Source organism: Bison bison, unplaced genomic scaffold (genome assembly GCF_000754665.1).
Source record: "Bison bison bison isolate TAMUID 2011002044 unplaced genomic scaffold, Bison_UMD1.0 scf7180017864303, whole genome shotgun sequence".
NCBI classification, from domain to species: Eukaryota; Metazoa; Chordata; class Mammalia; order Artiodactyla; family Bovidae; genus Bison; species Bison bison.
In genome coordinates, this window is record NW_011494875.1 from 3,106,586 (window position 1) to 3,118,842 (window position 12,257).

The following is a 12,257-nucleotide window of genomic DNA, read 5'->3' on the forward strand; positions in this document are numbered from 1 at the left end:
AAAGTTCTTCTATTTGTCCAAACTGTTCTTCCTGGCCTTGGAGGGCCTCCCCTGGGCCGACATGGCCTGCCCTCTGTGTGTCTGCCTCGCAGTAACCATATGCCCCCCAGCGTGTGACCACACACCATCCATACTGCCATCATCATTTTTTGGAGCTGCCTAGACTTCTTTGAATTCTTGTCTTTTCTCAAGCAATTTTCTCTTCCTGGAATTCTTTCCTTGCTTTACATGAATCTCTTGTATCTTATCTACTGTTGAAGGTCCATTTCAAATCCCATCTTCCCAGGGAGCTTTTTCTAGGCTGCTTCTACTCCCCTAGCAGTAATAGCGCTCATAGAAATTGATGTCTTCTCTTAGGGCATTTTTAAAGTTATCAGAATGCTTATCCTCCTTCTCAGACTGGTGATCTTTGAGAGCAGGGCTCTTCTACTTTCTCCTCTGTGCCCACCCTGCATGCTCTAGCACCAGCCATGCCCATGTAGAGGTTCCGTCCATGAAGAGTAAGCAGTGGAAGCAAATACATGAAGAGTCATGGCTGGGTGTCCTGGCCCGTGAGCCTCTTTTCCCCCTACCTAGTTACAAGTTACACATTTGCCAAAGTGTCATGGAAAGCAAACCAGGTTGGGGCCAGATTTTGAGGGCCTTATAAATTAAGCTTGAGCTTCCCAGGTGGTGCTAGTGATAAAGAACCCATTTGCCAGGAGACATAAGAGACATGGGTTTGATACCTGGGTTGGGAAGATCTCCAGGAGGAGGGCACAGCAACCCACTCCAGTATTCTTGCCTGGAGAATCCCATGGACAGAAGAGTCTTGCAGGCTACTGTCCATAGGATTGCAAAGAATTGGACAAACTGAAGCGACTTAGAACATAAATAAGGCTTGACTCAGTAGGCAGTGGAGAGCTATTATTTTTCTAGAGAACCTGTTTTAGGAACTAAATATCTTCAGTGAACTTTGTATTTAATCATGTGCATGTGGAGAAACTATTTAAGAATGATCAGTTTCACAGTGATATAAAGAATGAATAGGAGAGTGGTGAGTGGGCTGTTCTCAGGAGTTTGAAAAAGAGCAGTGTCATATTCTAGATGTTCTACCATAAGGAATAGAGCTTCCCAGGTGGTACTGTGGTGAAGAATCTGCCTGCCAATGCAGGAGATGCAAGAGACTCGGGTTAGATCTCTGGGTCGGGAAGATCTCTGTACTCTTACAGTTAGGAAATGGCAATCCATTCCAGTATTCTTGCCTAGAAAATGCCATTGGCAGAGAGGCCTGGTGGGCAACAGTCCATGGGGTCACAAAGAGTCAGATGCGACTGAGGGCACACACACACATACACACACACTCACACACACACACACACACCCCACAAGGAATAGACTTAGAGATTTATGCTTTCCTACACTCAAAAGTACAAAGAGGCTGAAGAGAGGAAAACCAGAAAAATAAAATAGGAAAAACTAATATTCTATAGAGTGAAAAATGAGGTCATATTGAGACATGTCAAGAGTATAGATTCAAAAGTGTGAATGTAAGAGATGTGGATAAAAGAAGAGTTTAGAGATGTAAGAATGGAAATGCTATTTATTTTTTAAAAATTGAAATTAGTTAAAAGGATAGATTCTTAAATTGAAGAATCAAGCTAAAACTCAAGACTGGAAGTGACTTTGTTTCAATGTTGTTATGTAATGTAGTGACTGTACATATTCCTTTTTCTCACCTGACTAGTGGATCTCTTAGAGTTGAATACAACAAATGAAGTTTTCGAACAGCACAAACTGAACCAAAATGATCAGCTTCTTAGTGTTCCAGATGTCATCAACTGTCTGACAACAACTTATGATGGCCTTGAACAAATGCATAAGAATCTGGTCAACGTTCCTCTCTGTGTGGATATGTGTCTCAACTGGCTACTCAATGTATATGATACGTAAGTTTGCGTTCTTTTCATTAAAATGTAATCATTGGATGATATTTTTTGATGATGTAAAATATCTGAATTTTTGTAACTGGATTTTTAAGAAAGTACTTTCAAAGTACTTTTCCCAGTGGAAATATTTATGTTAATTGTTGAGAAGGAATGACTTTCCAAAAATTGAGTTCTTAACCAACAATGGAACAAAAAAGAATGTCCATCTATGATTTTAAGATCTTGCTTCAGTTTATAAAGATGGTCAAATTTGTAGTGTTTTTAGTCTCTATGCTGGAGGAAACCTAATGAAAAAAGTCTGATTTCCTTCCTCAATTTTTTATAGTATTTTTTCAAAAGAAAAAATTTAATATTTATTGTTTTGAGTTTACAAATTTATTGGTTCATAATAATCCACTCTGCATTTTTTTGTATGACTACTTAAGAGCAATTTGGATGGCAGTTAAAAGGATTTAATTTCTCTTTTGGTATTGGCTTTATTTATTGCCATTGTGGTTATGTGTATATATTGTGTTTTAAATAACTTATGCTTTAGGCCACTCTAATATCTGTAATTTAATTAGATACTCAATGTTACAGAGAGAGCACTCCCTACTTCCAGCATGACTCATTTGCCATTAATTTGACTTTCTTGAATGTGACAATGCATTTGTGAAATAATCAATTCTAGAAAGCCCTGCTGTGGGCTGACATTTCTGAAACATTAGGAATTATTCATTCTTCTGGTAGGGGGTTAAAGTATGCAAAGATGAAATAAGAAAATTAGAACTTTTGTTTTTCTCTCAGACTCTGAAAGTTATTTTCCATTAATTAGCTATATGAAAATTTGTGCTTGTCAGTTTTTTATTTGATTTAGAGTGAAAGAAAATAGATGATAGTTCATAAATGCAAGCATCTGATTGATTTTGTATAAGAAGTAAATGATAGTTACAATAGCTTTCAGGATGATTTAATTAAAATTTCATTTATTCTTCTGGTTAGAAAAATCTTTTATCATTCATTACTTACGAATATCATAACAAAGCCTTTTTTAATAATCAAATTGCCATTGTGTGGTTGAGAACTCTTAAGAAACTCACTGAAGAACAGATAGCATGAATCTCCATTACCATGATGAACATGGGCTTTGCTATCTCCTTGTCTAATACATTTTAATACATTTCATTTTTACTCCAATTTTTATACTTCTAGGATAAATCATGACTGTTAGCATTAATTCACTGTTAAGTTGGTCTTCAATTTTTTTAAACCTGTAAGAGACATTTTCTGTAGTAAATTCACTAAAATAACAGATCAATTAGGTGTTTTATCTACAAAGCTTATCACTTAATTTTATGTCCCAGAAAGTTATAGTTAAGAACTTCATTAGCTCTATGGAGTTTGGAAGAAGTGTGCATTTTGATCTATATTGTAAGGAAGAACTGGTGAAGATATTAAATTGCCCTCCTCTTTCGGCATTATCTGTGACTCTAACACACTATATTAGTCAGCTTGGGCTTCCGTAAGTATCACAGCACAGCCTAGGTAGCTTAAGCAACAGAAATTTATTTCTCACAGTCCTGGAGACTGAAAGTCCAAACTCACGATGTCAGCAGGGCTGATTTCTTCTGATGCCTCTTTCCTTGGCTTTTAGATGGCTGTCTTCTCCTTGTGTCCCACATGGTTTTGCTTCTGGGTATGTCTGTGTCCTAATGTTCTTTAAGAACTCTAATCATGGTGGATTAGAGCCCACCCTATATGCTTTATTTTAACTTAATTGCCAATTTTAAGACTCTCCATATTTAGTTGCATCTTGAGGTACTGGGAGTTAGGACTGAAACATATCAATTTTAGGGGAACGTAGCTCAGCCCATAACACATACATATGCTGTCTTCACTGGACTGCCCACAGGGAACAGTGCCACTTAGTTGGGAAGGAAGCAGTGTGTGAAATGTTGTGATTCATATTCCAGGGAGTTAAATTTTGGCATATTATCACTTTCTACCATCAAATGTGAACACATGAGAAATGCAACACAGAGATAAGTGTTTCTTATTTAGAAAGACAGTATTTTGAAATTCTCCTTTTTAAAAGAAAAGAGCTTTTAGGATTTATCCCCTTTCCATGCCAAAGAGAGTCCTGGACTCTTGAGAATCCCTTGGACAGCAAGGAGATCAAATCAATCAATCCTAAATAAAATCAACCCTGAATATTCCCTGGAAGGACTGATAATTGAGACTGAAGCTCTAATACTTTGGCCACCTGATGTGAAGAGCTGACTCATGGGGAAAGACCCTGATGCTGGGAAAGATTGAAGGCAGGAAGAGAAGAGGGTGACAGAGGATGAGATGGTTGGATGGCATCACTGACTCAATGGGCATGAGTTTGAGCAAACTCCAGGAGACATTAAAGAAAGGGACATGACTTAGCAACTGAACAACAACAGCATGCCAAAGAAACTGCAACAACCATGCTGGGTTAGAGCAGTGGCCATTCAGTTGAGTTTTCCATTTTGAAGAGAAACGCCACTAATTCACCTAAGGAAACAGTTACTCCTCTGATGGTAGTCTCAGAGGGCCAGAGTTAATTACCCAAATTTCTGTAGCAACTATGACTTATTCATTTATCTAAATAAGAGATGTTGGGCTTCCTTTGTGGCTCAGCTGGTAAAAAATCCTCCTGCAATGCTGAAGACCTGGATTCAATCCCTGGATTGAGAAGATTCCCTGAGGAAGGGAAAGGCTACCCACTGCAGTATTCTGGCCTGGAGAATTCCATGGACTTTATAGTTCACGGGGTCACAAAAAGTCAGACATAAGTAAGTGACTTTCACTTCACTTCACACAAGAGTTATTAGCTGTTTTCAAGTCATTAGTTTCCTTTGAGAAACTGATAGAACTGTGATCTACAGCATTCAATGCACCAGGACATCATGGACCCCTAAAAAGTCTCTGAACTTGGAAATGGTATCATGACCAAACTCTTCTCTTCATTCAGTTAATCTGACATTCATCTATTAACTGTATATATATAACTGCATTGCTTTGTGTAGCATGTTGCAACAAGACCTGGTATTTTCAGCTCTTGAAATATATTCAACCAGCTCTTGAAATAACAAATGATGCACACACAGGAGGTCCTAGAATTCTGGAAGCAGAAAGACTTCAAGGATCTTCCATTCTGTCCTCTTTTTACTGATTGAGAAACTGACCCAATGAGATAAGACAATTTATCCACAGCTATCTACTGTATATTAGTGGTAGATATGTAACTAATATTCAGGTTTTTTGACGATCACTTGATTTTTCCTACTATACTGCTATATCTAAGAAAAATGGGACTTTATAAATTATATTGTTTGCTGTTTCTTTCAGCTTTTAACATGTGCCACCTTCTAATATTCTGAATTGTCTGAAAAAAAATCTATTTTCTTTTGTTGTGGAGGATAAGAATTCAAATTTTTGGTACTGGTTGCTTTATAACTTGGCAACCACTTAATTTTTGGCATCTTAATTTTTCCAGGTGAAAAACTGAGATAAAATTATCTGTTCTGCTTCTCATACATAAGTGATTGTGAAGGGCAAATGATATAGTATATTTAGAAAGTACCTTATAAACTATAAAGATAAGATTGATTCCATTTATGTGTTCACAGCCTCACTCAGTCTTGATCTTCCTGGGCTAAAAAGTCTTAATTCCACAATCTTCCTTTTAAATTTAATGGAAATTGAGTTCATTTAAATCAAGATTTAAAGCAGTAGTCTGGATTATTTGGTTTAAATATTTTTGTCCCTGCAGAAAATATTAATCTCATGATGCGCTGTTAAGTCATTTTCCCCACTATCCAAGGTGGATATAATTTTATTTATAAGGTATAATACATATCTTTCTGGTTGAATTAATTTCAGGAGAATTTATGAAAACTATCAGGGAACTAAATACTGAAATATAGGGTTATGTTACTCACTGAAAAATTTTATTGTCTCCCTATTCTCTTTCAAATTCTGCAACATATTTAATATTAAAGCCCTCTCTCATCTGGGTCCATATAACCTCGGCAACATTATCAGTCATGTACCCTTGATGCAAGTTCTTACTGTGCCTGATGAGTCTTGACTTTAGTGCTCATATCCCCTTCCCCTGTCCCCTTGTCTGGGCTTCTCCTATGATAATTCGCTTTCTCCTAGTCAGGGTAGTCCAGCTGCGTCATGTCTTCAATGTCTGATTTTAGACTTATCTTCTCTATCAAATATCGTGAGGCTAGTAACTACTTAGGCTAAACACCAATTTGTATTTGATTATTTCCATGCGTAAGATCGGTCTTGTATTTCCTTGTGATTCTCTGGCTGTTTTCTTGTCTCACCTGTCCAGCTAGTCATGGGTAGGAATCGTGTCTTAAACTTATGGTATACAGAACGATGCTGGGATCTCAGTAAGCCTCCATAGTCATTGGTGGTGCAATGAATGGATGATTGACATTTTCAATAGTCTTCCTGATGATGATCCTTTGTTGTACTGTCACCATAGACTGGAGGTCAGCCTCCAATATGTATGAGTTTGATCTTTTTTTTTCCACTTAAGGGCTTACTTTGTTCTTAGCCACATTCATGTGCTAGTCCATTTGCACAGCCTTTTGTTATTTTCTGCAAGTCTGTTGTCCAGAGAATATAATTTCCTGAGTTTTGGAGGGTAAAAAACAGACACAGTCTTCTTTTCATGTGATAATTACGAAAGACCTTAAAAATATGAAGTAGAAACACATTTCATAGCATGGCTCAGTTTAAGGCTAATTTGAAACCTGTGTTTCTATAATTGTGAGAAACTGGAATGTATATAGAGTAGATTTCTGCTTAAATGGGTATATTTATTTTAAAGTTTAAGTATTAGTTATTTCATACGTCAATTCTGAATGTTGTACACATACATAGTAAGGGTTAAGTATGTTTGTTGGGTATGATTTAATATAGATTATAAACTCTAGGCTGTCAGGGGACTTTTTTTTTTAAGTTTTTTGCTGTGCCCTACAGTTTGCAGACTCCCCAGCCAGGGATTGAATCTGGGTCCTCGTCTGTGAAAGTACACAGTCCTAACCACTGGACAGTCAAGGAATTTCCACAAGGGACTATTTGAAAATGCATTTTACTAATCCCTAAGCATGTTTTCCTTTTTATAAACTTATTTTATACTTTATATGTCATAGTGTGAATACAGAAACTTACTTGACTATTTATAATTTGAGAATGAAAGATATCAATTAGCATTAATAATAAAAATATCAATAAGCCAGAGTTAAGTCCAGTTTGACAATAAGACTACCTAAAATTAAATGAGACAAATATTTATATGTTTTTAAATGTTATGAATTACTACATTTTATGTACTCATATAATTATGTAAACATTTAGTTATAGGTTTTGAATGTGTTGTAATTGTATATGGAAAACATAAGAAAATTCACAATAGAAACTGAAATTGAAAACTAATCCTGTTTATATGAAATAGTAAAGATAGCAGTCTTTATATCTTTATTTTTTTGAGACTGTGTGTTATTTCACAGCAAGGATCATGTGTTATTAGTGTTTGTAGCTTCTGCATTTTCCTTTCCACAGCCCCAAGATCCAGTACAGCATGACATCTGATAAAGCAACTCATTTATTCTTTAACAAAAGAATAAATACAAATTTAACAAAATATTTTAACTTTTGTTAAAATTCTTTAACAAAAAAATAAATAAAATCCATGCTTTTAAACATAAAGTTATTTTTCTAGTCAAAGTATATGTGAAATTGAAATGGTCTCTCTTTGGCATAATATGAAGGGTTAATTAAATAAATTTTGTATTTAATTGTAATTTGATACTTCCCCAAATAAAGATTGCACACCTGTGTGTTTAAGATCATTGACTATTATAACTGCAGTAGTAATTTATAGAAACCACATTGACAGAGCTAAAAAAAAAACAATGAAGACCAAGTGTTTTAAGTATTCAACAAGTTATAAACCCTCAATATAGAGCTAATTTACATCTGTTTTTAGATACATCATTATCCCTTTCTTACTATATTGCCACATGCATATTATATATATCAGTAGCTATTTTGTATATTGCATATATAATTATTAACAAATTTTAATTCAATGTTTATAAAAATGAAATCTTTTTAGCTTTATAATTAGCACTTTCATTTTGCTTTATTTTGTTCTTTCTAGTTCATATGTTGTGTAAAGTGATTTTAGGCTGTATATTCTTCCAGACTAAGTCAGATATACTGTTACAATTTGTCATGAACTTACAGTATGGGCTTAACATTAATAAATAAAATTGAATAGAAAGTTGCATTAAGATGCAGCTTTTTTATGGTTTACCCTCAAGAAAATAGACATCCAGAAATAATTAACATACCCTATACAGTTTTAAAGGCATATAACACATTGAGATTCTTACAATTTCAGGGGCCGGACTGGAAAAATAAGAGTGCAGAGTCTGAAGATTGGATTGATTGCTCTCTCCAAAGGCCTGTTAGAAGAAAAATACAGATGTATGTAAGACTTTTCCTCCAGCAGTACTGTTTTTAGTAATAATAACAATTTATTGGATATTACTTTTGCTAGTAATAATGGTTCCCATTTTTTAAAAAACCTTGACTATGCATGTACTCGGCTAGACAAAGGGTATTGGTGCAAAGTGATGTGGATTTCTATGAAATAGAAAACTGATTTATAGGATCAAGATGTGAGGTGTCTTGATGGTGTAAGAACAGACTACAAATTATATCTCATTTAATTCTTAGAATGATTATCCCATAATACAGGCATTGTGATGTCCATCTTCCAGCTGAAAAAAAAATAATGCTGGGGATGGGTTAAAAATCTAGTTAAGGCTTCAGAGACAGTAATTGTGGAGCTAGAATTAGATTGTAGATTTTTCTGACTATAAAGCTACAGCCTTTTCTATTTCCATATATTTCCAATGCTTAAGAAAATCGGGATGGACTACAACTGTTATAGTTACAGTGAGACAAATAATTGTATTTTATAGTGTGAAAAAATTAAAAGTAGTACATTTAAAAAAGTTTTTTGTTATATTTGTTTTTATTCAGCAAATAAGTCAGTGGTGACTTTTTTACTATCAGTTAATAAAGGTCAGCATCTTGGCATTTGGAAATGAACAGGCTTAGGAGCCAGAAGACCTGCCTTCAAATCTCAGCTCTACCACTTGGTGGCTGGGTGATTCCACTGAATACCAACAGCTAAGAGGTAGTAAGAATACTCCCATTTCACATTTCAGGAAGCTGAAACTTAGCAAATCTTCAACTGAAGAGTGAAATTAATAATTCTTGCTTTGAAAGTAATTACCTAAAATAGCAGTTGTTGAATAAATGGTAGTAAATACTGCTAAGTCTCCAAACTCTTAATTACTGTAAATTTTTTATTTAATTATATCAATAAAATATGAGTTACTTGATTATGTCTTGCATAGCCTCCTGTGATTCTGTACAGATACATCTAGCCATACTTTCGAGAGAGAGGGAGAGGGGGATATTTCATGAATGGGAGATACCACAGAAAGAGAATATTTGACCTCAACTTCTATAAATTTTAGTTTTGCATCTTCTCTGAATATGAATACATTTTAAAATACATTTATTTTCTGGGACAGCTGTGAGGTAGTTTGATTTTGAATTCCAGGGCTAGATCATGATGGCTTGTTCTTACACAGTTTGACAAGAATGCCAATGAAAAGAGATGTGGATATGTATGAAATGAAAAGCTGATTGTAGTATCAGGAGGTGAGGTGCCTTGATGGAGTCAGAACTCAGTAAACCATGCAGAAAAAATCTCTACCCAGACTTTTGCATGGTGGCACTTTATCTAGAATTTAAATTGTCTTCAGCATCATAATTGTCAAAAGATATCATTTTCAAAGCTAAAAATGTTGTTACTATAATGAGTGAGAAAGAAAAATGTTAATGAAATCATCAGTGTATCAGATTAGAACTGTGATTTGCTGTTTTCATGTGTTCCTGAAAGAATTTAGGGTTTGTTGAAAAGTTAGTTATGTCATGGGGCTCAACCTACTCTGAAAACAGTGTGAATACAACTGCAGAGTTTATCATGAATACTATTAAAATGTAATGGTGATCTATTTTTCTAGATCAACAATTCTTCCTCCTCCCTTTATTTTTCAAGCTGATTATGAGAGTCAGCTAAGGCCAAAAGAGTTACAACATGGTGTCTGTAGGTTTAGAAGTGAAGCGAAGTGAAGTCGCTCAGTCATGTCCAACTCTTTGCGACCCCATGGACTGTAGCCTATCAGGCTCCTCCGTCCATGGGATTTTCCAGGCAAGAGTGCTGGAGTGGATTGCCATTTCCTTCTCCAGGGGATCTTCCCTACCCAGGAATCGAACCCAAGTCTCCCACATTGCAGGCAGACGCTTTACCGTCTGAGCCACCAGGGAATCCCCGTAGGTTTAGAGCAGAAACCAAATTCTATGCAATATAAAAAATCTCTTATCTACACACATACCTTCACACATACTTCTGAAATGTATAATCTTTCAAATGAGGAGGTATTTCAGCATACATGTACTCATACACTCGAACTACAGTGGACACACTTTCCACAAATATCAGTAAACTTAATACTCTGGATAATTCAACATTAAAGTTTCAGATTGTGGTAGGGGAAGAGGAAGCCCTGCAACGAAAACCTCTGATATTTAATTTAATCCATGAAGTATGCCATTTAGGGGGCTTCCCAGGTGGCACCAGTAGTAAAGAACCCACCTGTCAATGCAGGAGAGAGAAGAGACGTGGGTTCAATCCCTGGGTCAGGAAATCCCCTGGACAGGGGCATGGCAACCCACTCCAGTATTCTTGCCTGGAGAATCCCATGGACAGAGGAGCCTGGTGGGCTACAGTCCACTGGGTCACAAAGAGTTGGACACAACTGAAGCCACACGGCATGCATACACATGCCATTTAGAAATTAAATAAGGAATCTTCGGGTTGAAATCTTTAAATCTTTCTTGAGAGTATTGAGACTCAGAATATTCTGGGTTTTTTTGTTTGTTTTTTACTTTGAGGTCCTTAGCAACTCTCATTCCAGTTGTGATTTCCCCAGTGGTATCAGAACACTTTCTCATTATTATTTTCTTTGTTGGAATTAATATTCAGGACAATTTGTTCTCCAAACTCAGGGGCAGAGCTGCTCTTCTGGGTGAATTGGTATCCATCTGAACATTGATTTTGCAATGGTTCATGTCAGTGTGTCTACCCCGGTGACACCCTCTTTCTCTTTGTGACTTCCTGGGAATGTCACTTGATTAGGTTCTAACAGCACCTTGGCCTTCCTGCTTAGAGCTCAGTGGTTTCCTGGCCTCATCAGAGCACATTTACAAAGATGCTTTCAAATGGCCTTTTGCATCTCTTTTTTGCTTACTTATATTTAGATTGAGACTTTCCTGTGATCCATCCCCACATCCTGACACTCCTTGTTGTATCTGACTGTAACATCCAAATGTGAACTTCTCTAAGAATTCAGAAATATGTCGGAATGTTAGGAAATCATTTCTGTTTTGCGTGTGGTTTTACCTTACTAGTGGCATAGTAGTGTAGCTGTCTTCCTCAAAAGGGGAAAGGTGGGCAGGATGGATCTTGTTGAATATGGGCACTTCTCTCTAGAGATTATTATTATTACATGTATGCATCAACTCTGTATTGATTTCAGAGGCCTCATCCCAGGAACAGGTTTACTCTGAGAATCATAATAAGAATTCTGGGTCATATGGTAGTTTTATTCCTAGTTTTTTAAGGAGTCTTTGTACAGTCTTCCATAGTGGCTGTATCAGTTTACATTCCCACCTACGGTGCAAGAGCATTCCCTTTTCTCCACACCCTCTCCACCCTATTGTTTGTGGACTTTTTGATGATGGCCATTCTGATCGGTGTGTGATGATATCTCATTGTAGTTTTGATTTGCATTTCTCTAATAATGAGCAGTGTTGAGTATCTTTTCATGTGTGTTTTAACCATTGTATGTATTCTTTGGAGAAATGTCTGTTTAGGTCTTTTCCCCACTTTTTGATTGGGCTGTTTGTTTTTCTGATATTGACTTGTATGAGCTGCTTGTATATTTTAGAAAGTAATTCTTTGTCAGTTGTTTCATTTGCTATTGTTTTCTCCCATTCTGAGGGTTGTCTTTTTACCTTGTTTATGGTTTCCTTTGCTGGGCACAAGCTTTTAAGTTCTATTAGGTCCCGCTTGTTTATTTTTGTTTTTTTTTTTTTTCCATTACTTTAGGAGGTGGGTCATAGAGGATCTTGCTTTGATTTATGTCATCGAGTGTT

General features: G+C 36.1%; 1 protein-coding gene across 5 annotated transcripts in view; it reads left to right on the forward strand.

The window, feature by feature from the left end:
* Positions 1-12,257, forward strand: part of UTRN (utrophin) — a 558,671-nt gene that overhangs the window by 488,018 nt on the left and 58,396 nt on the right. For all 5 annotated transcript variants that reach the window (XM_010851494.1, XM_010851490.1, XM_010851491.1 and 2 more), the window contains 2 exons: positions 1,727-1,928; positions 8,362-8,447. In XM_010851494.1, coding sequence (XP_010849796.1) covers positions 1,727-1,928; positions 8,362-8,447 — 288 coding nt within the window. The remainder of the gene's footprint in view (positions 1-1,726; positions 1,929-8,361; positions 8,448-12,257) is intronic.